The sequence below is a fragment of the Pecten maximus genome, chromosome 6 (genome assembly GCF_902652985.1).
Source record: "Pecten maximus chromosome 6, xPecMax1.1, whole genome shotgun sequence".
In the NCBI taxonomy this organism is placed as follows: Eukaryota; Metazoa; Mollusca; class Bivalvia; order Pectinida; family Pectinidae; genus Pecten; species Pecten maximus.
Window position 1 is genome coordinate 26,018,732 of NC_047020.1, and position 27,993 is coordinate 26,046,724.

Sequence of the window (27,993 nt, forward strand, 5' to 3'; positions counted from 1 at the left end):
GACTTGAGATTCTAGAGCCTTTTTGACAAACTACATATATATATATCTGTCCTTTATATCTTACTGGATTTTTAAAATTCCAAACAGGGAGGTCTTATTGTTTGTTTGTTAGGTTTTTAAAGTTGATATTAAAAAAATTACTTGTGACATTGAAACAAAATGTACCCAGATCTTTATTGCAGGATTACAAATGTTTTAAAACGTGTGTAAGTTACCCAATATAATATACATGTAGTATCAAGAAGTGCTATACATTGTATGTTTGACATGTCTTACCTCAATATACAGAGACATGGGATTTCCTGTTGACTGTAAACTTGTGTATTAAAGCTATACATAGCTATTGTTCACTAGCCTGGATCATATCATAGAAATAAATAATCATTTATAGGACTAAAAAAAACACATGCCAGATAAAATCAGGGTATTTGTTTATGAGACCTTACATGTATATGAACATAATTATATCCTTCAGTTATTTTTATGGTTTATAATCATTATGGCCTGTAGTATTTCTCTGTGATGATATTTACACACACACAGCCTTTAACGTTTCTCAGACTGTATTTTAAATTATGATCGTGGAGATGTAAATTTTTATAAAACACACATAATAAACAATGACAAGTATGGAATTCTGACTATATCCGTCCATTTATTATGTTTTCACATAAATATTCCTGGGTGGGGGGAGGGGGGGGGGGGGGGGGGGGCATGTAGTGTTACCCATGTCTGTCCTGTCCCGTCCCATATCATCCTGCTGCATCACGTTGCATCGTATCCCATCCCAATGCAATGTAAGTAGCTAATCTCAGGAACTGCTGGTGCAATCCTCACTGAACTGTGAACAGGGAGTCAAGTGGCAGCAGGGGCCATTTATGTCTTGCAGACATTTGCTTGTAAGAATAAATTTTTTTATTGCATCAAAATGTTTGAATGCTAAAAAAATAATTATTTTTGGACAGAAAACTTTAGGTTATAGATTCGGGAACGTTATTATTTCAGTTTGTGACAATGATTCTAAATATCGACTACAAACTGTTGGGTTAATTGTTTGTGGCTTTTATACTACTCAACCCAGGCTCTCCATACTTGACACAAATATACATATTGATGAGCCGGAGTGTCACATACCAAAATCATGCCCCTTACCCCTGTATTTGCGGAGTTATTCCCCTTTGATGATTTTACTTCTCCGGACCATAACTCCAGTATTACTCGACCCAGGCTCTCCATACCTGACACAAATATACATATTGATGAGCCGGAGTGTGGCATACCAAAATCATGCCCCTTACCCCCGTATTTGTGGAGTTATTCCTCTTTGATGATTTTACTTCGGGCACATATGGTGTTGAGCTCTCCATACTTAACACAAATATACATCTAGATGAGCTGGAGTGTCACATACCAAAATTATGCCCCTTACCCCCTTATTAGCGAAGTTATTGCCCTTTGATGATTTTACTTATCCGGACCATAACTTCAATACTACCTGACCCACGCTCTGTATATTCTGTATATAAACATGTGAACTAATTTTTGTGTTGTTATGTCTAAACCAAGGTTTCCCATATTTGCAACATATATACATCTCATCATTTAAAGTTGCCCTTCGGTTTCGACTACACACCATTATGTGTATCAATATCTCCTTCCAACTTTCCAACAATGATACTTCATTTTAAAGCATTACAACCTGTGAAACTACCCCCTTCCAAGTGTCAAATATTGCGGCGGGCGTATGTTGTGGCCCTCCAACGGGCCCTTGTTGGCCAATATTCCTAGGTTTAGAGATTTTTTTTTTGCTGAAAGTGCTTTAGTTTGTATAGATACTAACAAGGACATACACTGTAATAGGGGCATAAAAAAGATCCAGGAGGGTCTGTTATATTAGGTTTAGTTGAATATTTGATTGGTTAAAGATATGAAAGAAGGGAAAATTCTATTTTTATGCTGCAATTAGAATACTGAAAAAATATTGTTCTATGTACATTGTGATGATGGAGGCATTGGGATTTTGAAGTTCCCAAAGGAGACTGTTAAAAGCCATAGTAAAGTCATTTTGTTTTGAGTGCTCTTCAAACAAAAAATCTTTACAGGGATTCAATATCAAATCATGCAAACTTTTGTCATCGGCTTATCAAAGAGCTTTTCTAAAATTTGAATTTGATAATTTTAATGCATTAATTCTTATATCTTAACATGAAAGAATATAAGACATGAAAGAAAATGTCTGCAGTTCTTTGAAAAGCACTGCCATATATGTGTGTAAATGGACAAACTATGAATAAACATTCATTTTAAATGTTTTCATTAAGAGTCATTTTTTCTTTGCAGAGTGCCACTAGATGGAGCAATGACATATTTTTCGGACTCCAGAGAAGTGCTAACATGAACCATTCCGTAATCAATCTGTGCACCAACATTCCAGAAAAGTAAGTGTCTAATATGACTGATTTAATTTCCAGGCATTCAGCAATGTAGCGCAAATATTACAGTTGTTCTCACTTGAGTCAACTCTTGTTTTTTATGATGGACATGAATTGAAAGAATTGCACCGGTGTGGCTATTGTCATCTTAATTGCTGTTCGTTTCACCATTATGATGAAATGAACCCCCCTATTGTAAAGTGATGAAGCCACCTTATAATTTGTTTTCAATTGACTTATCTTAAATTAATTTTTTAATCATTTTAAGCTTAATCATTTCACAAAACATGATAAAACAAAAACAAAGAGTAGTACAGGGCACTTCACTTAACAATGGCCATTATTAAGTGAAGCAGTTCCGTTATTTCTTACTAATTAACTTTTTCCACCAAATATTTTTTTAGATTACCTTGCTTCATTCCTCTAAACACAATAACACCAGACGTCTGCTTCTGGTTAGTATTGATAGAAAAAAAAAATTAGGCCCAAACCCTATACTGTATCAACAAGGTGTAACACTTGAAGACCTACGAATAAAAATCAAGTGCATTTGGTGTTTTATATTTACATCATAATTTGCTACCTTAAACTTTTACTTCTCAGTTCACATTAGTTGGAGGTCATCGTTGCATTAAAAACGATTAAGGTGTTAGAGCTAGGTAATCAAAATTGAAACGTCAGGCAGGGTATAATATTGGATATCTGCAAGTGAGGTTCATCTTACTCTGACTTTATTTCCTGTAATAGATTTTCTTGGCTAATTGTTTTTTATAATAATTAATTTCCATTATATCTTAAATGTGATAGCCATATCCTGACTCAGTGATAAAATGTGAAGCCTCCAGAGTCTATATGTGTTTCTACTAGTAATTAAATTACAGAATTGACATGCCTCAGGTGTGGGTGTTAACCAGAAACCAGACAGGCCTGATAAACGTCATACATATATACCGTATTTACCATTAAAAACCCTGGATCCTTAATAATATTGCTACATACTCCTATCAAAATACTTATCCATTATATGTATGTGGGAGGTAGATTATGTATACCGGTAGTTATATAGAAATTTATGTGTTTTTAAAATTTGACTGATCATTCTAAATGTGCATGTCTATTGAGGATCTATAAGCATACATGTAGTACGTTGTGGATAGAGAATTTAATATCATTTAAGTAACAAAAAGAGAAACATGAGTACATATAAATCTCATTTATGCTCTTATATATTATTTAAGCATTGATGTCATTTTTTTTAGTTTCATCGGGGTATGAAACAAATTTTGTTTGCAAACTGTATGAATCCGCGTAGCAGATTCTTACAGAAGTTTGCAAACAAAATTTGTTTCATACCCCTGATGAAACTATAAAATAATTGACATCAACACTTATAATTAATTTTTGAAAATGATTTTCTAATCTAAAACATGTTTTATGTACAATTTTACTGGTTTTAAATGGGATTTTTTTCTCAAATCAATACGCAACGTCAATTGTCGTATTGTGACGTCACATTTTTCGCGCAATTCTCGGAATTTCTTTCATAGAAGAATGAAAAGAATTTTTCGACCAATCACATTTGAGTATTTACCATGAAAACAAAGAAAAATTAATTATTATATTATGAAACGAGTCACCTGTGGATCAAGGTAATCATGAATGATATATTTAAGTAACGAATAAATGGAGGATTCATCATTTTGTAACAGAACTGCCTGATCTCACTGATTTGAAAATAACTTGAGTGTGTATAATTCACTTAACGTTCCCATCCTGTAGGGAGAATGCTACCATTGGAGGTTTGTAAGTTTCTGTGTAGTCTGAGGTATTGATCCCATTGATAACCCTGGAATTGACATTTATTAAATGTTGACACAAGCCTTGGATAACAAAAAATCTCATATCAGACATGAAAATGATTTTAATGGTGAAGATCAAGCTTATCAGCGGTAAAAGTACACGAATGTCATCTCATGTTGTAAGTTATTATAACGGTCTTTGAGTGACATCACATGATCAGGCACTGAGTCTGATTTAAATACATGTAGTCTCAAGTCTGTTGTTTACACTATCTCCTGTCCAACTGCTGTAAGTCTGCTGTTTACACTATCTCCTGTCCAACCGCTGGACAGATCTAAAGTTGTGTTGGAGATCTCCTGTCCAATCGCTGGACAGACCTAAAGTTGTGTTGGAGATCTCCTGTCCAATCGCTGGGCAGATCTAAAGTTGTGTTGGAGATCTCCTGTCCAATCGCTGGACAGATCTAAAGTTGTGTTGGAGATCTCCTGTCTTATCGCTGGGCAGATCTAAAGTTGTGTTGGAGATCTCCTGTCCAATCGCTGGACAGATCTAAAGTTGTGTTGGAGATCTCCTGTCCAATCGCTGGACAGATCTAAAGTTGTGTTGGAGATCTCCTGTCCAACCACTGGACAGATCTAAAGTTGTGTTGGAGATCTCCTGTCCAATCGCTGGACAGATCTAAAGTTGTGTTGAAGATCTCCTGTCCAATCGCTGGACAGATCTAAAGTTGTGTTGGAGATCTCCTGTCCAATCGCTGGACAGATCTAAAGTTGTGTTGGAGATCTCCTGTCCAACCACTGGACAGATCTAAAGTGGTGTTGGAGATCTCCTGTCTAACCACTGGACAGACTTTAAAATGTGTTGGAGATCTCCTGTCAAATTGCTGTCCCAACTAATAGGAAGTTAAATGTCCTTATAGCGAGCTTGCTGATTTTCACAATGCTTCCCTGAGTACATTGTATCCTGTTTTATATGAGTTAATGGTTTTAACCTTAATTAATGTCCTCTGGCACACTAGAACTACCTTTAGGATGATGTCCTCTGGTACCCTAGAACTACCTTTAGGATGATGTCCTCTGGCACACTAGAACTACCATTTGGATAATGTCCCCTGTCACCCTAGAACTACCTTTAGGATGATGTCCTCTGGCACACTAGAACTACCATTTGGATAATGTCCCCTGTCACCCTAGAACTACCATTAGGATAATGTCCCCTGGTACCCTAGAACTACCATTAGGATGATGTCCCCTGGCACCCTAGAACTACCATTAGGAGGATGTCCCCTGTCACCCTAGAACTACCATTAGGATAATGTCCCCTGGTACACTAGAACTACCATTAGGATGATGTCCCCTGGCACCCTAGAACTACATTAGGATGATGTCCCCTGGCACCCTAGAACTACCATTTGGATAATGTCCCCTGTCACCCTAGAACTACCTTTAGGATGATGTCCTCTGGCACACTAGAACTACCATTTGGATAATGTCCCCTGTCACCCTAGAACTACCATTAGGATAATGTCCCCTGGTACCCTAGAACTACCATTAGGATGATGTCCCCTGGTACCCTAGAACTATCATTAGGATGATGTCCCCTGTCACCCTAGAACTACCATTAGGATAATGTCCCCTGTCACCCCAGAACTACCATTAGGATAATATCCCCTGGTACCCCAGAACTACCATTAGGATAATGTTCCCTGTCACCCTAGAACTACCATTAGGATAATGTCCCCTGTCACCCTAGAACTACCATTAGGATAATGTCCCCTGGTACCCTAGAACTACCATTAGGATAATGCCCCCTGTCACCCTAGAACTACCATTAGGATAATGTCCCTGGCACACTAGAACTACCATTAGGATAATGTCCCCTGGTACCCCAGAACTACCATTAGGATAATGTTCCCTGGTACTCCAGAACTACCATTAGGATAATGTCCCCTGGTACCCCAGAACTACCATTAGGATGATGTCCCCTGGCACCCTAGAACTACCATTAGGATAATGTTCCCTGTCACCCTAGAACTACCATTAGGATGATGTCCCCTGGTACCCCAGAACTACCATTAGGATAATGTCCCCTGTCACCCTAGAACTACCATTACTAAAATTAGGATGATGTCCCCTGGCACCCTAGAATTACCATTAGGATAATGTCCCCTGGTACCCCAGAACTACCATTAGGATAATGTCCCCTGGTACTCCAGAACTACCATTAGGATAATGTTCCCTGGTACTCCAGAACTACCATTAGGATAATGTCCCCTGGTACCCCAGAACTACCATTAGGATGATATCCCCTGGCACCCTAGAACTACCATTACTAAAATTAGGATGATGTCCCCTGGCACCCTAGAACTACCATAAGGATAATGTTCCCTGTCACCCTAGAACTACCATTAGGATAATGTCCCCTGTCACCCTAAAACTTCCATTAGGATAATGTCCCCTGGTACCCTAGAACTACCATTAGGATAATGTCCCCTGGTACCCTAGAACTACCATTAGGATAATGTCCCCTGGTACCCTAGAACTACCATTAGGATAATGTCCCCTGGTACCCAGAACTACCATTAGGATGATGTCCCCTGTCACCCTAGAACTACCATTAGGATAATGTCCCCTATCACCCTAGAACTACCATTAGGATAATGTCCCCTGTCACCCTAGAACTACCATTAGGATAATGTCCCCTGGTACCCTAGAACTACCATTAGGATAATGTCCCCTGTCACCCTAGAACTACCATTAGGATAATGTCCCCTGGTACCCCTAGAACTACCATTAGGATAATGTCCCCTGTCACCCTAGAACTACCATTAGGATAATGTCCCCTATCACCCTAGAACTACCATTAGGATAATGTCCCCTGGTACCCTAGAACTACCATTAGGAAATGTCCATGGTACCCTGAACTACATTAGAAATCCCTGGTACCCCAGAACTACCATTAGGATGATGTCCCCTGTCACCCTAGAACTACCATTAGGATTATGTCCCCTATCACCCTAGAACTACCATTAGGATAATGTCCTCTGGTACCCCTAGAACTACCATTAGGATAATGTCCCCTGGTACCCTAGAACTACCATTAGGATAATGTCCCCTGGTACCCCAGAACTACCATTAGGATAATGTCCCCTGGTACCCTAGAACTACCATTAGGATAATGTCCCCTGGTACCCTAGAACTACCATTAGGATAATGTCCCCTGGTACCCTAGAACTACCATTAGGATAATGTCCCCTGGTACCCTAGAACTACCATTAGGATAATGTCCCCTGGTACCCTAGAACTACCATTAGGATAATGTCCCCTGGTACCCTAGAACTACCATTAGGATAATGTCCCCTGGTACCCTAGAACTACCATTAGGATAATGTCCCCTGGTACCCTAGAACTACCATTAGGATAATGTCCCCTGGTACCCTAGAACTACCATTAGGATAATGTCCCCTGGTACCCTAGAACTACCATTAGGATGATATCCCCTGGCACCCTAGAACTACCATTAGGATAATGTCCCCTGGTACCCTAGAACTACCATTAGGATAATGTCCCCTGGTACCCTAGAACTACCATTAGGATAATGTCCCCTGGTACCCTAGAACTACCATTAGGATAATGTCCCCTGGTACCCTAGAACTACCATTAGGATAATGTCCCCTGGTACCCTAGAACTACCATTAGGATAATGTCCTCTGGTACCCTAGAACTACCATTAGGATAATGTCCCCTGGTACCCTAGAACTACCATTAGGATAATGTCCCCTGGTACCCTAGAACTACCATTAGGATAATGTCCCCTGGTACCCTAGAACTACCATTAGGATAATGTCCCCTGGTACCCTAGAACTACCATTAGGATAATGTCCCCTGGTATACCAGACTTGCCCCTTTTAAGGCCACCTTTATCTTCCTGTACTGTATGTCCATAAGATTGACAAACCACTTGAATTATCTCCTTGTTGTAGACTGTCTGTGTAATTTCAAAAGAACTTGATCATATGACTTGTTTTTATCAGTGATAAATTCTTTTTGTCGGTGATAACTTGTTTTTGTAAGTGATTACTTCTTTTTGTTGTTGAAATATTAATGGCTTGTAGGTTAGATATGGTACCTGAGACACAATGTTTTGAAGTCCTGTTATTTGTTGTTCAGGTCCTTAGTACTGATGTTTTAGAGGAGAAAATGATGGCAAATGATGGTATGTTTAACAGGTAAAAAATTGAAAAAATACCTTGTTTTGTTTTACAGTTAACAAAACCCCCCAAAAACCTTGATATGTTTTACAGTTCAAAAAAGAAAAAAAAAACTTGGTATGTTTTACAGTAAATGAAAAAATAAAAAAATCTTTCTTGGTACAGTATGTATTAAGTGTCTGAGTGTGAAAATGGTTCCTTATAAAAGTCAGACTCAGTATCCTCGGTTTCGTTGATACTGTCAGGTCAAAGATTACCAGACTAGCTGGACGTGAAACAGTTGTCATGTTAATTATGTCTATAATTACTTTCTTAAGTGATATATTCATTTCCTATTTACCAAAACAGACAAGACAAAAAATGATATATTATTGACAAGTAAAAGCTGACGCGACACAGAATGTGGCTCCATGCTGATTGTTAATCACTGTCATATATCTTTATACAAGTAGACAACAATTTTGAGAACGAACATGGTTGTTTTTGTGAGGAAGCTCTCAGCACTCGTTCCCCTATGTATTATACAATGTAGGCATGTTAAGATGAAGATAAGGTGCATGGTTTTGGTGTTTAACTTCAGGATGAAGAGCCAGGTTGAACGTAATGTTTTTAACGTTAGCAATAACATGTGGTCTTGTGATTTTAATGGAAGTGCGTCCCAGTTTTAGGTATAGAACATCTAGAACTGTATACAGTATGTAACACCTGACCACCGTTCACTTTTATGTTTACATTACATTACATGTAGGATCTGATACAGGTGCTTTGTTCATTAAGTTAAACTGTTGAGATTCCGAGGCACATCAAATGTACAGTCCAGGTCATTAAGGACAATCATCCCAGATACACACACATCCCATAAAACCACAAGAAATAATTGGGTTTGTTAAATGGGTTAGGATTGTGATGAGCTATATATAGAAAAACTGTGTTGCGGTTTTGATGTGTTTTTGATCTGCAGGCCAATATAAAAATATACTGGAGTGAGAATTAGGCCACAGTCCAGACAAAAGAGTGATTGAGGTACAATAAGTAGAGCTATATTGTTCTGGTTGAGAGCCGGACATATTCCCTCATCCTATTGTTCTGGTTGAGAGCTGGACATATTCCCTCATCCTATTGTTCTGGTTGAGAGCCGGACATATCCCCTCATCCAGCTATACCACTAATTCAGCTTAATTAACATCTATAAACACTTGGTCAAAAATCTGATAAATATTATATTTGAGGGTAAACTCAACCAATGGTTTACATAAATACTGTTTAAAAACAAGGAATTACTGAAACAGTATTATATAGCATGGTGTCTAGGTATAACTAAATAATATAGAGCTGGGGTAGAGCTATATATGGAACAAACATTATTGTGTTATAGGTACAAACATTATTGAATTATAGGTACAGTCTAAACTCACCATGAACAATCAGTGGGAACTTGCTATAAAAATATCTTGCCCTCTATTGCTAAAGTGGAAACAGAATCTAGTTAAGTATAAGTGTACGTTGTGCCATTTATAATCTAACCAAAGAGAAATAGGGTAATGTGTTCACAATTTACTAGAGCAGTACATCATCACTAAAGGCTGAAAGTTTGATTACCAGGCATTGAAAACACTCAGGAGTTGGCACTGTGTGTGCTTCATGATGCGAATTAATCAACAGCGACTTGATTCTAATATTTTTCCTTATAAATCTATTTGTCATTAATTATATATAATGTTCAACAAAACATTACACCTTTTCCACCTGCAATCCTAAAATCTCATGTAGATTAAACTATAGCGAACATTACAAACCAAACCTTAGATCACTGTGACCTAATTATTTTGACCTCTAAATCAAGGAAAACTTGCAGTTAACCAGCAGAGGTAATGTTTCTGCTGTAGAATATTTCATTCTGTAATGAAGGGCCCATCAAGGTTACTTGAGGTAGGTTTGGTATAGAACTACAAGGAGTCACATATTGTGACCTTTGTACTGTTTTTATATAGGCCTTTGCTTCCTGACTCTTGACTATCAATTGACTTGATAAAAAGGATTGCATATTAATTAAAAGGTTAAGTGTCAGTTAATGTGGAAGCTGGTGGAATTTCCCCTTTGGTTAATGGCAGGATTGTTAGCTTTAGAAGCATTTAGTGATCATTGGTTTGAGCCAACGGTGGGGTAGGGTTAATTTTTATTACTCCTTCCAATTTCAGATTTGTTACTTTGGCCACTCGACATGTAATTCTATACGAGATTGCACCAGTATAGCTTCCTTGAAGTATTTAAACAAAAGATAGTTGTGGTTGTCTTGGGGCGTGAGAGCCAGGGGACTTGCTTATGAGGTCATAATGAAGTTTAACATTGCAATTTACACCTCAGTTTATTTTTGTAGAATTTCCAATATTGTTTTGTGTTCCACCCTACAATAAAGTTATCACAGGTGGTAACACATCTCTCAAGTTTTAACTCGACTATATGCCTCCAACTTCTTCTGAAAAGTAAATGATCATATTGTAATACAGATCAAGTTTCTCCACCCACATGCCACACTCTTCAATATATATATATATAAGTGGGTGAAAGCTCAATAAATATCTTCATTTCCAAACTATACACTTTCGTTAATAATCAATGTCAAAAACAAGGCCATTAGTATCTGTGTATAAGTTTCAATTTTCTCTGAATATTTTTTACAAGAATTTCTGCCTATTGATACTCTGGGTATAGTCGTTTTAACAAGTTAGACAAATAGAGGAGAAGATTTGATTTTTCTAATGACTTAGTTCAGTACTAGACAACGAAGACTCGGCCAAGAGCTGACCGAGCTGTAATAGTTGGGATATAATGCAGAGAGCCCACAGGAATCAGAAATGATTGCTCTCCCCTCCATTATGATACCAGTGGCTGTTGTGCTGTATCATCATGAATGCTTGACTTATAATACAACTCTCTTTGAAGTATGAAAATCATATCAATTATACATGACACTAAATGGAGTTTATTCGGTATGGTAATTTGAAGTCAATGTCCTGTGCATAGCTCCTAATGCAAAAATGACATTTTGTAACATTGGGGAAATCATATATGATGAAAATTCAAATGTTTCTCATATATTTATAATCAGACATTTCTGAGGTCACGTACAAGAGGAATGGTAATATGATGAAGTGTTAGGATCCCTGGAGTTTTCCTTATGGTGATTGTTAAATCCAGCTTCCCGGGTGAGCAGTGTGTTAAGCTGTATCAGGAGAGGTACATTAAATGTCTGACTAGGTCAGCTGGCTAATTTCCCATCATTCAGAGAATTTTAATTCTTGTAAATTTTATATAAACCTACACTTCAGTGACACCTTAAGGCCTGGTGAGCATTTTTATGAAAAGTTATATCAGACTACACAAGGGAATTTTTCTGAGGGTATTTGTTTTTTTGTTTTTTTTTGTTGTTGGGGGGGGGGGGGGGGGATGTAGTTTTGATGGTGGGCCTCAGTCTCATTCCATATTAAAGCCAATTTCCAAAAAAAGAAGTAGTTTGCTTCATTGCTTCCCAATGAACTAATCATTTTCTTTCTGAAATGAGACGAAAATACCCCATGTGCTGGAGGAAAAACCCAAGTGTAGGAACATGGACCTCACTGTATAATATCAAATCAAATGAAAACTCATTTTAGAAATTCTACCCTTTTTAGGTCACCTGAGACAAAGTCTCAAGTGACCTATTCTAATCCCCTTTTGTCCGTCGCCGTGCGTTGTCCGTCGTGCGTCGTGTGTCGTGCGTCCGTAAACAATTTACATTTTCGACTTCTTCTCCAAAACACCTAAACCAAATTCAATGAAATTTAGCAGGAAGCTTCTATGGCTAAAGGTCAATAAAGGTGAATAATATGGTTCCCACCCCCAAGGGGCCTGAGGGGCGGGGCTAAAAAGGTTCAAATTGACTAAAACTTCAAAAATCTTCTTCTCTACTCTCAGATATAGTGGAATCAAACACTCTTCATAGATGGAAAGGTCTTAAGGTGCTTTACCAAAATTGTGAATTTCTTGACCCAGGGGTCTCAGGTTTTCCCCTGGGGAGGGGGTAAACTTTACTATAGTTTATATAGGGAAATCATATGTTTGACTATAATTTGTTGGAGTTCTATTGGAATTCATTCTTACTTGGTTGACATTATCAGTATGGGATAACAGATTGATGGTATGCACATTTTGGCCTTGACTGACCCCCAGGGGCTAATGGGCGGGGCTAAAAAGGGACAAATTAACAAAAACTTCAAAAATAATCTTCTCTACTCTCAGATATGATGGAATCAAACACTTTTCATAGATGGAAGGGTCTTAAGGTGCTTTTCCAAAATTGTGAATTTCCTAACCCTGGGGTCTCAGGTTTGCCCCTGGGGAGGGGGTAAAATTTACTATAGTTTATATAGGGAAATCATATTTTTTACTATTATTTGTTGGATTTCTATTGGAATTCATTCTATTTTGGTTAACATTATCAGCTTGTGATGACAGTTTGATGGTATACACATGTTGGCGCTGACTGACCCCAGGGGCTGATGGGCGGGGCTAAAAAGGGTCAAATTGACAAAAACTTCAAAAATCTACTTCTCTACTCTCAGACATAGGGGAATCAAACACTCTTCATAGATAGAAGGGTCTTAATGTGCTTTACCAAAATTGTGAATTTCCTGACCCTGGGGTCTCGGGTTTGCCCCTGGGGAGGGGGTAAACTTTACTATAGTTTATATAGTGAAATCACATTTTTGACTATAATTTGTTGGATTTCTATTGGAACTCATTCTAACTTGGTTGACAGTGTCAGTATGGGATAGCATATTGATGGTATACACATATTGGCACTGACTGACCCCAAGGGGCAGATGGGTGGAGCTAAAAAGGGTCAAATTGACTGATTTCAAAGATCTTCTTCTCAAGACCTAATTAAGACAGAATCAAATACTCTTCATAGGTGGAAGGGTCTTATAGTGATTTACTAGTGTAATGAACTTCATGACCCAGGAGTCACAAGTTTGCCCCTGGGGAGGGTGTTGATTTTACTATAGTTTATATAGGGAAATCACATTTTTGACTATTATTTGTTTGGTTTCTATCGGAATTCATTCTAACTTTGTTAACATTATCAGCATTGGATGACAGCTTAATGGTATACACCTGTTGGCCCTGACTGACCCCTAGGGGCTGATGGGTGGGTTCAAAAAGGGTCAATTAAATTAACTGAAATATTTCAAATCTCAGGTGACCGTTAAGGCCCATGGGCCTCTTGTTTCCACACTTGTTATTGTCATCATTTGAACAGCAGTGAAAGGTGAAGGTTGCAGTTGACAGTTCAAGGTCATAGAGTTATCGACTTTGTTAATGTCTCCAGGTCACTGACCTGATCTTTTAACTACAGTACATACAAAGTACAAACATAAAGTTACTTCACTTATCCAGATGAAATATAATTCCATTATTACTGATGTCCTGTCTTATTTTTCCAGTCTTGCGGTCACAGAAGACATGCTTCGGCCATTCTTGGAGGGTTGGACCCTAAAACAAGTGTTTGACTCTAACCGACTGTTCATTGTGGACTACAAGATCCTGGAAGACCTACCCTGTAAAAATGATAACTTCATGGTAAGGATACAATGTCTTTGTATAACTGGGTGATTATGCTTTCAACACATGATGACATATCTAAATTTGTGAATGAACTTGAGACACCCAGTATAATATTGACTTCATTAAACAAAACCACTTTGTTCTTTTACTGTTTGACAGGTGTGTGCCCCTATGGCACTCTTCTTTTTAAATGGTGAGCAGCATCTGGTCCCCATAGCAATACAGCTGAAACAGAAACCTGCCGAGGACAACCCTGTAAGTTTATGATGAATTAATAATTACACTGCTCCTAAATATTATCATATGAATTGAGAGATAAATTTATAGATGCAAGATAACTTCTGTTTTAGAAACACAACCAAACAGAACTAGAACACTCAATGGGTCGGTAATAAATCTAGTTCTGATGGATTATTTACAGTCCAACCTCCTGTAATAACCATCTCTACCTGTGTATATAAAGCCACCTGATTTGGTTCTAAATGTCAGACAATCCATTATACACGGACCTCTGTATAAAGCTCACTTGCCTATAAGAGTCACTTTCTCTGCTCCCTTTAATGGCTTTCACATTGACATGTTTGACTGTATGATCCTAGGTCTCTGTGACTTTGAATGTATATATAATGTCATTCATTCCTAAGCAAGCTACAGTCTCAATATCAGGTCTCTGAGTCTCTTGGTTATTGGGAAGATGTTGTTTAAGCATTTTAGCATAATTGGCCCCTGTGACCCTGAATGTAGGTTAAGATAGTATTCATTTTAAAAAAACATGTTGGCCCTTCATGCTAGCATGATACAGGCCCAATATCAGGTCTTTGAGCCTTTTGGTTATTGCAAGAAGTTTAAAAAGAAAAGTTGATGCCGGCCAAACAACAGCCGGATGCTGCACCATGGCATATGCTCTCTGGCCCTTCGGCAAGTGAGATACAATGTAATGAGTCTGTAATGGTACATTATGTAATTTGACATGATTTGCATTTTTTCGTTTAACAGTTTTACATGCTTGTTGTTGATCATAATTAATGCCTTCGATAAATACATCAATAAAGATCAAGTGACCAGTACTCACTAGAAATTAGAATTTTTGATAAAATATTACAAGAGATTCAATCGGTTTTCTTTGTAATTATAGGCGAAGGATCTGATTGTAATGTGTGTATTTTTAGGTTTTCCTGCCCACAGATCCACTGTGGACGTGGATGATGGCCAAGATGTGGTTTAACAATGCAGATGCTTCTTACCACCAATCACTCACACATCTAGGTATGGAAGAGGGGGCTGTTACTGGGAGACATGTTTGGTGGGGTTTTACATGGGGTGTGGGGTGCAGGGAGGTTAAAAGTTAATCACAAGGATTCTGTAAAGTGAAATGTGATTCCAACCTTGACCCTCCAGCTTCCTAAGCCTGCCACTCTACCAATTGATTTCCATTCTTTGATTGAAGTTTGAACAACAATGATAGACACTTGGGTACAGTTAAAAACTACCACTGTAACAAATACACAAAAACTACCGCTGTAATGAATACACAAAAACTACCACTGTAACAAATACACAAAAACTACCGCTGTAATGAATACACAAAAACTACCACTGTAACTAATACACAAAAACTACCGCTGTAATGAATACACCAAAACTACCAACTGTAACGAATACACAAAAACTACCACTGTAACGAATACACAAAAACTACCACTGTAACGAATACACAAAAACTACCGCTGTAATGAATACACAAAAACTACCAATTGTAATGAATACACAAAAACTACCAACTGTAATGAAAACACAAAAACTACCAATTGTAATGAATACACAAAAACTACCACTGTAACGAATACACAAAAACTACCACTGTAATGAATACACAAAAACTACCAATTGTAATGAATACACAAAAACTACCGCTGTAATGAATACACCAAAACTACCAACTGTAACGAATACACAAAAACTACCAATTGTAATGAATACACAAAAACTACCGCTGTAATGAATACACAAAAACTACCAATTGTAATGAATACACAAAAACTACCACTGTAATGAATACACAAAAACTACCAACTGTAACAAATACACAAAAACTACCAACTGTAACAAATACACAAAAACTACCGCTAATGAATACACAAAAACTACCGCTGTAACGAATACACAAAAACTACCACTGTAACGAATACACAAAAACTACCACTGTAATGAATACACAAAAACTACCACTGTAATGAATACACAAAAACTACCGCTGTAACAAATACACAAAAACTACCGCTGTAACAAATACACAAAAACTACCACTGTAATGAATACACAAAAACTACCACTGTAACGAATACACAAAAACTACCGCTGTAACAAATACACAAAAACTACCAATTGTAATGAATACACAAAAACTATCACTGTAACAAATACACAAAAACTACCACTGTAACAAATACACAAAAACTACCACTGTAATGAATATACACAAAAACTGGTGGAAAATTGATTTCCTATGATGGCAACTCTCTATAAATTTGACTCTCTAGTGATTAATGGCAGATGTTTTTGTTGTTTTACAATAATAAGTATAGTTTGAATTTCAACTAATCAATAATTCTTGCTTTTGTCCATTTCATGGGGTGATAAATTGAGATTGTCTTGAGACTTATTCAATGAACTTTGAAACAAAGAACTTACTGCTTATTTTCATTCCAATATATTTGCTTCCATGTTGTAGGGTTTACCCATCTGTTGATGGAGGGAGTGGTAGTTGTGACACACAGAAACATCTCTCAGTCACATCCTGTCTTCAAACTTCTGGCTCCTCATTACCTCTACCTAATAGCCATCAACACGTAAGTATATCACCTAGCTGTAACACAACTCACACCCCCAGCTGGTCACATGATTACATGTCACTGGTCACCTGACCATCCTTTCCCTAGATACTTGTTCGTATACATGACTACCGTATCCCCCAATTGGTCACATATGACAACCATATCCATGAATTGGTCACATGACCACCATATCCCCAAATTAGTCACATAACCAAAATTTCATCTAATTGGTCAATATGACCACTATATCACCAAATTAATCACATGACTACCATATCCCCTAATTGGTCACATGACCACCATCTCCCGGAATTGGTCACATGACCATCATATCCCGGAATTGGTCACATGCATGACCACCATATCCCTGAATTAATCACTTGACCACCATATCCCCAAATTGATCACATGATGACCATATCCCTTAATTGGTCACATGACCACCATATCCCCTTATTGGTTACATGACCTATATTTCCTAGCGGTTTACAATGTACTTAATTTTCTGCTACATCTTATTCATCTTCGCTAGCCAAGGCTTCTGATTACGTTACACTCCACGAACCCTTGGCGGATATAGTCGTGTTCAAACCGTCGCGCCCTGGAATCCCAGGGCACCCAATCAAATCGCGTTTTACATTCTGGCTTGGTTTCGCAGTAAACAAAAAATGCGGCACCCAGTACAGAGCTACATTGCCGACTAAATCATGGCATTTTACCTAAATACAAAAATCACAATCTTTGGGGAACATTCGCAGTGTTTGATCAATTCATATAAGTCATTGATCACATATCTCATCGAAATGACACCAAACCTCGATGTGTGTTTGTAAACATCACCGATGAAGTAAATCGGTAACGATTGTTTTGATTGGTCGAAAATTTCATGCGTGAAGGGTGGTAATTTCGAATCACCGCTAGAGGGCCAGAACTGACGCCTATATCTGCCAAGGGTTCGTGGAGTGTAACGTAATCAGAAGCCTTGGCTAGCGAAGATGCATCTTATTATGTTTTTATCGTTCACATTGCTTGTCATCTCTTTGTTATATGTAGACGAGGCCTGGAGTTACTGGTGTCAGAAGGAGGCTGGGTGGATAAGACCATGAACATTGGTACCAAGGGCATGTTTGAGCTCATCAGGCGTGGGTAGGTTATGCTGAATTCATAATACACGTCTAGCTTTTCACAATAATAAACAGAAACCATATTACAGTGTGTACTTCGGTTTGGGAAGTTTTACAGCTGAACTCCTTTATTTAGAGAAAGGCTATAAGTTGATTCATTCTCTGGAGGGACACTTTCAAAGGGGAAAATAAACAACTATTTCTACCAATATTGCACACAGCTATAGGATGGAGATGTTTTTTGAAGATAATTTGTTTTTATTATTATTGTTAAAGAACAAAAAATAAACCTGAATTAAACAAATATGGATTTAACTTATAAGAGATACATGTACATATTACTCAGAGACTATTTATTTTTGTATATTTTGTATAGAATAAACGTTTGGAGAATGGACCAGCACGGTACTTTACCAGAGGATCTGAGGGCGCGAGGGGTAAGACTTTTATAATATCAGGATCTAGCCAGTCTGTCTGGACCTTAAACTTGATGTAACAATGGTGTTAGTCACATCCCAGACATTTTGATTTTTAAACCCTGTCTTGAAGCCGCTGAGCCATATTAGTCTCACATGGGGAAGAACGTGGAAGGCAAATCTATGATTTTGAATCCCTGCATGTCGTCTGTCCTTCCGCACTTTATCTGGTCCGGGCTCTATCCTGCACTACTAGTCACTAGATCTTAATCTTGTACTTAATTTACCTAGGTAAGGCTGTATGTCCTGTTTCAAAGTTGGTCACTCTGACCTCTTTTTTGACCTAAAATTCAAGAAAAAGTTTGTCGAAGCTTAATTATGAATATAATTTCCACTGAAACTTAATACTTAAGACAGGGGTCAACAATATAGGTCTAGCTGTCAAAAATTCAGTGTCTAGAATTAATTACTACATGAATTAAACAATGTTACGGCATTCATTGCAATTTCATAATCGTATGGGGACTGTAATTTACAATATTAATTGTCTTATTTAAAACAATACCAGATGAAACAGTTTAATAGTCTACATCTATTTGTCAACTAAAGGTATGTTTCTATTGGCAACCATTTTTATTAAAAAAAACAAAAAAAAAAACGTTGCATATTATATAAAAACAGTGTATTACATAAAACGTATACAGTGATGAAAACATAGTAACGGATGGAATTTTTTGTGTGATTGGATTGTTTTCTGTTTATTCATTGACTTTTCCATTGTTTATATGTTCTGTTCAGATCCCAGCGTGATAAGAAATAAAACATTGTCAAATCTTACCCTCTATTGTAGATGCTGAGCCCCAAAGTGTTGCCAGGCTATCATTTCCGTAGCGATGCCCTTCCTTTGTACTGGGCTATCAACACATATGTCAAAAAATATGTCAAACTTTACTATGGTGAGTCATATATTAATACAATTCTAAATTTCCTAAATTTTTTACATATTAAGTATATGATGATGTTTCCTTGGTAGTTAAAACAAATTCTTTTATTTATAACTTCCTAAAAGTTTACCTTAACAAAACATAGAAGCTTGTGAAATGAAAGCATTTGATCAACATCTGTGTATCCAATTCAAATATCCAAAGAAAATCACAATTTTTGTCAACAGTAATTCAATTAATGTTGTTTAGTTATTTTACCTATCAGCTGACTTATAAATTCCAAAAAAAAATATTTCATATTTATAAAAAAGATCATAGAAATATAAGAAATATGAAATAGAAACTGATAAAAGGGATTGATTTAGATTGAGATATATAGATTTAAATGAAAGAAAGTTTTTAACTCTGAAGGAAACTGTTCCCAATCAAGTTCATATAAGTGCATATTTTGCTGCTCAACATCTTAATAAGATCAAAATGTTAGTTTCAGTCATTTGATTTATTGTTGTTTTTTTAGCAAAATTAGCAATATGGCTTAATTGATGTATTATAGTAGGCAAACAGAAATTTGGTGTTATATCTTATTAAGAGTTTGGTAATTCAATGTTATTTCTGCTACACAAAAAGACACCCCAGAGAAGATCACAGGGGACTGGGAAATACAGAACTGGGCTAGTGAGCTGGTCAAACCTCGTGAGGAGGGTGGCTGTGGAATACTGGTGAGTCTAATTCATATTACTGGTGAAACCTCGTGAGGAGGGCGACTGTAGAATACTGGTGAGTCTAGATCATTACTGGTCAAACCTCGTGAGGAGGAGGGCTGTGGAATACTAGTGAGTCTAATTCATATTACTGGTCAAATCTCGTGAGGAGGGCGGCTGTGGAATTCTGGTGAGTCTAGTTCATTACTGGTCAAACCTCGTGAGGAGGGGGGCTGTGGAATACTAGTGAGTCTAATTCATATTACTGGTCAAACCTCGTGAGGAGGGCGGTTGTGGGATACTGGTGAGTCTAGTTCATTACTGGTCAAATCTTGTGAGGAGGGCGGCTGTGAAATACTGGTGAGTCTAGTTCATATTACTGGTCAAACCTCGTGAGGAGGGCAGCTGCAGAATACTGGTGAGTCTAATTCATATTACTGGTCAAACCTCGTGAGGAGGGCGGCTGTGAAATACTGGTGAGTCTAGATCATTACTGGTCAAACCTCGTGAGGAGGGCGGCTGTGAAATACTGGTGAGTCTAGATCATTACCGGTCAAACCTCGTGAGGAGGGCGACTGTAGGATACTGGTGAGTCTAGTTCATTACTGGTCAAACCTCCTGAGGAGGGCGACTGTGAAATACTGGTGAGTGTAGTTCATTACCGGTCAAACCTCCTGAGGAGGGCGACTGTAGGATACTGGTGAGTCTAGTTCATTACCGGTCAAACCTCCTGAGGAGGGCGGCTGTGAAATACTGGTGAGTCTAGTTCATTACCGGTCAAACCTCGTGAGGAGGGCGACTGTAGGATACTGGTGAGTCTAGTTCATTACCGGTCAAACCTCGTGAGGAGGGCGACTGTAGAATACTGGTGAGTCTAGTTCATTACTGGTCAAACCTCGTGAGGAGGGCGACTGTAGAATACTGGTGAGTCTAGTTCATTACTGGTCAAACCTCCTGAGGAGGGCGACTGTAGAATACTGGTGAGTCTAGATCATTACTGGTCAAACCTCATGAGGAGGGCGGCTGTGAAATACTGGTGAGTCTAGTTCATTACCGGTCAAACCTCGTGAGGAGGGCGACTGTAGAATACTGGTGAGTCTAGTTCATTACCGGTCAAACCTCATGAGGAGGGCGGCTGTGAAATACTGGTGAGTCTAGTTCATTACCGGTCAAACCTCGTGAGGAGGGCGACTGTAGGATACTGGTGAGTCTAGTTCATTACCGGTCAAACCTCGTGAGGAGGGCGACTGTAGAATACTGGTGAGTCTAGTTCATATTACTGGTCAAACCTCGTGAGGAGGGCAGCTGCAGAATACTGGTGAGTCTAATTCATATTACTGGTCAAACCTCGTGAGGAGGGCGGCTGTGAAATACTGGTGAGTCTAGATCATTACTGGTCAAACCTCGTGAGGAGGGCGGCTGTGAAATACTGGTGAGTCTAGATCATTACCGGTCAAACCTCGTGAGGAGGGCGACTGTAGGATACTGGTGAGTCTAGTTCATTACTGGTCAAACCTCCTGAGGAGGGCGACTGTGAAATACTGGTGAGTGTAGTTCATTACCGGTCAAACCTCCTGAGGAGGGCGACTGTAGGATACTGGTGAGTCTAGTTCATTACCGGTCAAACCCCGTGAGGAGGGCGACTGTAGAATACTGGTGAGTCTAGTTCATTACTGGTCAAACCTCGTGAGGAGGGCGACTGTAGAATACTGGTGAGTCTAGTTCATTACTGGTCAAACCTCCTGAGGAGGGCGACTGTAGAATACTGGTGAGTCTAGATCATTACTGGTCAAACCTCATGAGGAGGGCGGCTGTGAAATACTGGTGAGTCTAGTTCATTACCGGTCAAACCTCGTGAGGAGGGCGACTGTAGAATACTGGTGAGTCTAGTTCATTACCGGTCAAACCTCATGAGGAGGGCGGCTGTGAAATACTGGTGAGTCTAGTTCATTACCGGTCAAACCTCGTGAGGAGGGCGACTGTAGGATACTGGTGAGTCTAGTTCATTACCGGTCAAACCTCGTGAGGAGGGCGACTGTAGAATACTGGTGAGTCTAGATCATTACCGGTCAAACCTCGTGAGGAGGGCGACTGTAGGATACTGGTGAGTCTAGTTCATTACCGGTCAAACCTCGTGAGGAGGGAGACTGTAGAATACTGGTGAGTCTAGATCATTACCGGTCAAACCTCATGAGGAGGGCGACTGTAGGATACTGGTGAGTCTAGTTTAATACTGGTCAATATAGAATGATCCATCACGATACTGAGGTAGTGCATAGAATTGTCTATATTTTACAGAAATGATTGAAAATGGTGTACACTGTGGCATGCCACCTGTATATTTATACCCCCAGGACGAAGTTAGGGGGTTATACTGGAATCAGCATAAAATGGAAAACCTGCTCATACCGGCAATAAACCGCGCGTCCGTTTTGCCGGCATGAGGTTATCTGTCCGGCCTGCCGTCTGTCCGTCTGTCTGCAGACACATTTTGTCTGGACAACTCCTCCTTAACCGATGGGCTGATTCCAATGAAACTTCACACAAATATTAATGATCATGTGTAGATGTGCATGCCACTTTCTTTTTCTCAAAATTATGGTTGCTATGGCAACTGCATGGTCACTATAAACAGGTTTTCCGATAAGAACCATTACTTTATGTTTGTCCGGACAACTCCTCCTTAACCGGAGGGCCGATTTCAATGAAACTTCACACAAATATAGAGGACTATGTGTAGATGTGCATGCCACTTTCTTTTTCTCAAAATTATGGTTGCTATGGCAACTGGTCACTATATTACTGGGTTATCTCAGTTAGCCTTTTATTAACAGTTCCAATTCACCATTGACTCATATTAGTCCTTCCGTCTGTCTGGACGCATTTTGTCCGGACAACTCCTCCTAAACCGATAGGCCGATTCCAATGAAACTTCCCACAAATATCAATGATCATGTGTAGATATGCAAGGCATTTTCTTTTCTCAAAATTATGGTTGCCATGGCAACTGGTCACTATAAACAGGTTTTCCGATAAGAACCATAACTTTAAGTTTGTCTGGACAACTCCTCCTAAACTGAGGGGCCGATTTCAATGAAACTTCACACAAATATAGAGGACCATGTGTAGATGTGCATGCCACTTTCTTTTTTCTCAGAATTATGGTTACTATGACAACTGGTCACTATAAACAGGTTTTCCAATTTTTCCGATAAGAACCATAACTTTTAAGTTTGTCCGGACAACTCCTCCTAAACCAAGGGGCCGATTTCAATGAAACATCACACAAATATAGAGGACCATGTGTATAGATGTGCATGCCACTTTCTTTTTCTCAAAATTATGGTTGCTATGGCAACTGGTCACTATATTACTGGGTTATCTTAGTTAGCCTCTAATTAACAGTTCCAATTCACCATTGACTCATACAGATTGCGGGGGTATTAGTCAGCCATCCTGGTGACAGTTCTAGTTTCCCTTTGTGATTTACACCTTCAATATTCATACCCTGTATGTTTTGTTTGTATGATTTAACACCTGTATATTTTACCCTGTGTGATTTACAGTTGAATGTTTTAACAATTCAGGGTGTACCTGGAAATGGTAAGATTGAGAACCAGGGCCAGCTGATAATCATTCTGACCAGCATCATCTACACATGTAGTGTCGCCCATGCGGCGACCAATTTCCCTCAGTATGACGAGTATGCCTTTCCTCCTAACTACCCCGCCTCACTGTCTGGAAAACCACCCACAGACAAGGTAAAGTACCCATTACACTCTCCTCCAATGTAACAGGTTTCATTTTAAAACTTAGAAAACAAAAATAGGCATTTTATCACAATATGGCAACTATAGATTAAAGTATTAAAGTTAATCTTAGGGTCAACATTTAAAATCAGGACGAGGAGTTTGTTCTGGATGTATGTATTGTATACCTATACATGTGATAGGTTGTATAAAACCTCACAAAGCCAAATCTGATGTCATTATTGTGATGAAGAAACAAACTGATCATTACAATGTATGTCAGATTAGATTACTGAAACTGACAGATTGGATATATTTATATTTTGTTTGATAGGGCAATGGGAATGTTCAGCTATATGTATAGTTTTATTGGAGAAGGTTTATATTAGGCTTACCTGATGCTTAATTATCTTCTTCTTTTTTTTTTTTAACTTTTTGCAATTATTATTCATGAAATTAAATGACCAATATTTTGATGAGCTCATTTATTTTTAGACTCCACTGGAAGAAAAGGACATTTTGAAAGCTCTCCCAGACAAACCAACAACACTAGATGTGATGGTGGTCACCAAGATCCTCAGTGACAAGGGAACAAAGAGTTTGGGTGACTTTGAAGTCCAATATATATTTGATCCACCTGCAAGGAAAATTGTCCAAGAGTATGTATATATGATTATCAAGATCTGGGGAAAATTTATATTGTAAAGGTATTCAAATGCTGTTCAGATCTATTTCAAAGTTTGGAATTGATGCTGAAAGGAGACATATGTATTATGATTGTCAGATAAAAATGTAGAACCTGGTTTAGTTTTTACTCAAAAATGAAAAAAATAGAAAGATGCTTTTAAGTACTACATTCTTTTCTGGAGTAAAGTCACCCATGTTTGCTGAACTAAACTGATATATTATATGCCCAGTATGTTGAATAAAGATTGCTTGAATGTTATATATTAACCTGAAATATTCCGGGTAAAAATACAATTTGTGTAACTTTAAGAAAATTAATGTTGAAATTGTACCATAGACCTTAATTTCTATACCTAAGGAATTTTGTGTACTACAGATTCCGTGAAGAATTGGCCCAGATCAGTAAACAGGTAAAAGAGAAGAACAAGACGAGGAATCCACCGTACGAGTGGCTCGACCCAGACGTTGTACCAAACTCCATCAGTATCTGATCCGTACCAAGGGGAGATAAGCAATCATTGGAAACAGAAAAAAGCAATACTCTAACTGCTGGTAATTTGATTTGAACAGAAATAAAGTGTATACATCAGACACAAAAAAAGAGGAGATAGATCTCTGAAGAGGAGCAAATTTTTCCAGTTATTGATATTGCTAATGTTATTTAGATTAATGATGATCCAAAAATGTATGTAGCATGTAATTGTTGTGTGTACATATTTGACTGATTTTCAACATTCTTCCCGCAACAGTGGTATCGCATTAATGGCTATATATATGTGTGTATTAATGGTGATTTTAACTTCTATTACTGAACTTTTACAATTAAATGCACTTTATTTGTCAAGGACTTGAATAAGGTCATGATTTGAGCAGTTTAGGGGAATTGTCAATGATGGGTTAGTATGTTGCATTGCCATGTAACTAAGTGTCATGTAATTAGTCATATGGAGTGTCATATGACGAGCTGAATCTAATGTCATGTGATGAAAAATATGAAGTGTCAGGTAATGGACCAGAGAAAATAATGATCATGAGATGAGCTGGATGACATGTGACAAGCCAGATGAACTGTCATGTGACAAGCCAGCTGAACTGTCATGTGACAAGCCAGATGAACTGTCATGTGACAAGCTAGATGAACTGTCATGTGACAAGCCAGATGAACTGTCATGTGATGGACCAGATGAACTGTCATGTGACAAGCTAAATGAAGTGTCATATAACAAGCTAGATGAACTGTCATAAGATAAACTAGATGAGCAGTCATGTGAAGGACGAGATGAATGGTCATGTGATGTCAAGAGCCAGATAAATGGTCGTGATGGCTGGTTTGTTAAATTTCTTATAACATGTACTCATGTCAATTAACCAATGTATTATATGTTCCAGGGGATAAGATTGATGAATTGGCCTAATGTTTGGAGGTGAATATTTATGGGATGCTAAATCAAATTTTATGAGACAAATAGAAATACAGATATATATGTATAAAATATTAGCTTGCCAATTAAATGTTGTTTTAACCAAGAATAGCTTGAACCTGAGCCTGTAAATTTATATGTAACCATTCATTTGAATCATGCTAATTATACATACATTGTAGTTTCCTTGTTTAATCATCAACATTACACATATCAGTCTGCTCTGTGTCCATGTATGATTTGATGTTTAATATGCAATGACCTGGGCAATTTGTCTTTTGTTACATATTCCGTTTTTTACCTTTTTTTTGGCCAAAGTCTTCTTATTTCCCGCCACCCCCCATTCTGATGAATGTGTATTGATCTGAGAAATGAACACTTTGTAAAATTTTGGCATATATTCTTCCTTTATGTAGGAATTAAGTTGGATGATCCTGTATTTTAGTTTTAAAATGGGTTTTGTTCACCATTTCATCCATTTGTAATATGTTTAGAGGAATTTAAAATGGAATTTAAAATGAAACGGGTATACATGTCCAGGGCACACCTAAGAGTTCATACTATATAACTGTCGATCTATCTCTTATTTAAATTTTTTTTATTGTTAATACTATTGTCAAATACAATTGTACAGATGCTCCAAACCACAGTAATCAAAAACTTCTTCCTCGATAGTGTTCTTGCCAATTGTCAATAATGAAGGCGTTTTGTTTTCACGTTTTAATTTAATGTACATGGAATTCCACCATAAAACATTACAAATATAAAAGACCTCAAAAATATATCTGAAACAATTCTTATGTGCTCTAGATGTGAAATGTACCTAAAGAAAAGTTTACATAAGTCGTCCCACTTAGGCCTATGTGATTGATTGATTGATTGGGCTTAGCATCCTTGTTCGTGTTATAATCGAGCCAAGGACAGTCTACTTTTTTATTTACAGGGTGTCACCATTTTGTCCCTTCAAATATACATATTAGAAACTGTTTGAAATATATTTACGTCTTATCAATTTTGTCTGAAATATTTCTTTTCTGAATTTGTAGTATACATGTAGAAAATAATCCAGTATGTTCAAAACATAAGGGAGATAACTTGTGTTGAAACAACTGTACATTTAAGTAACAAAACATCTAAAGCTATGGTTAAACAAAATCTGAGTTAAATATTCTTAGTTTAGGAAACAACATATTTTGAATGTGAGATTGAGCCTTAAGTAATGTGTTCAAACTATATTAAACTTGTATTTTTCATGTAAAACATGTAATATGTTTTAGATATGGTTAAAATCTTGTAATTCTTGTTCTTCTCAGTTTTTCTTTCTGGATTTTACAAAAAAGTTTGTAGATAAATGTTTATATAAATATATGTTGGATCAAGGCAATATGAAATGTTTAAGATAAATTATATATGAATATAATCAAATAAATTCAATAAGATATTATAAGACGTTTTCTATTTTTTCTACAATATATATATCTATTTGTTTTGTTAGTGTTTAGAAAATTTGTTTGTAAAATATGGCTATTTCTTTGTTAGATGATGATACAACTCTTTGGTGGACATTTTCTGATGCATTTTCTTTGATAAATTTATTTGCATAATAAACGCTGAAGTGATGTGCTGTTTATAAAATGTGTTCGATTTTTCTGATATGTCCAAGATTCTATTCAAAATACTATTCGATTGTGCATGTAAATTTCATTTTTTGCAATCTCGATTTCAAATTAAAAATCATAGCCAAATATCTTAAGTGTTGTCTTTGTGTGTTTATACATAATGTAGAGCAAGTTTGCATTTGCAGAAAATACACTCCTTACCCCATGTTTATTTTGTAGAGCGAGATTATCATGAAGGAGCATATTTGTCGGAGTTTTACATAATTATATAACAGGAATGGCAACGAGTTTCATCTTGAAAGAGAAATGTATGATTTGTTAGCTCACCTGGTCCGAAGGACCAAGGTGAGCTTATGCCATACCGTTGCGTCCGTCGTCCGTCCGTCCGTCGTCTGTTGTCCGTCGTCCGTCCGTCCGTTAACAATTGACTTCTTCTTCATAACCACTGATCA

General features: G+C 37.7%; 1 protein-coding gene across 5 annotated transcripts in view; it reads left to right on the forward strand.

The window, feature by feature from the left end:
- The window catches only part of LOC117329376 (allene oxide synthase-lipoxygenase protein-like), a 64,132-nt gene extending 36,462 nt beyond the window's left edge, over positions 1-27,670 (forward strand). For all 5 annotated transcript variants that reach the window (XM_033887299.1, XM_033887301.1, XM_033887304.1 and 2 more), the window contains exons 4-15: positions 2,341-2,438; positions 13,926-14,061; positions 14,206-14,301; positions 15,216-15,312; positions 16,778-16,895; positions 17,934-18,026; positions 18,381-18,441; positions 19,271-19,376; positions 19,992-20,083; positions 23,653-23,826; positions 24,310-24,473; positions 24,878-27,670. In XM_033887299.1, coding sequence (XP_033743190.1) covers positions 2,341-2,438; positions 13,926-14,061; positions 14,206-14,301; positions 15,216-15,312; positions 16,778-16,895; positions 17,934-18,026; positions 18,381-18,441; positions 19,271-19,376; positions 19,992-20,083; positions 23,653-23,826; positions 24,310-24,473; positions 24,878-24,992 — 1,350 coding nt within the window. In that variant the 3' untranslated portion in view covers positions 24,993-27,670. The remainder of the gene's footprint in view (positions 1-2,340; positions 2,439-13,925; positions 14,062-14,205; positions 14,302-15,215; positions 15,313-16,777; positions 16,896-17,933; positions 18,027-18,380; positions 18,442-19,270; positions 19,377-19,991; positions 20,084-23,652; positions 23,827-24,309; positions 24,474-24,877) is intronic.
- Positions 27,671-27,993: the final 323 nt, after the last annotated feature.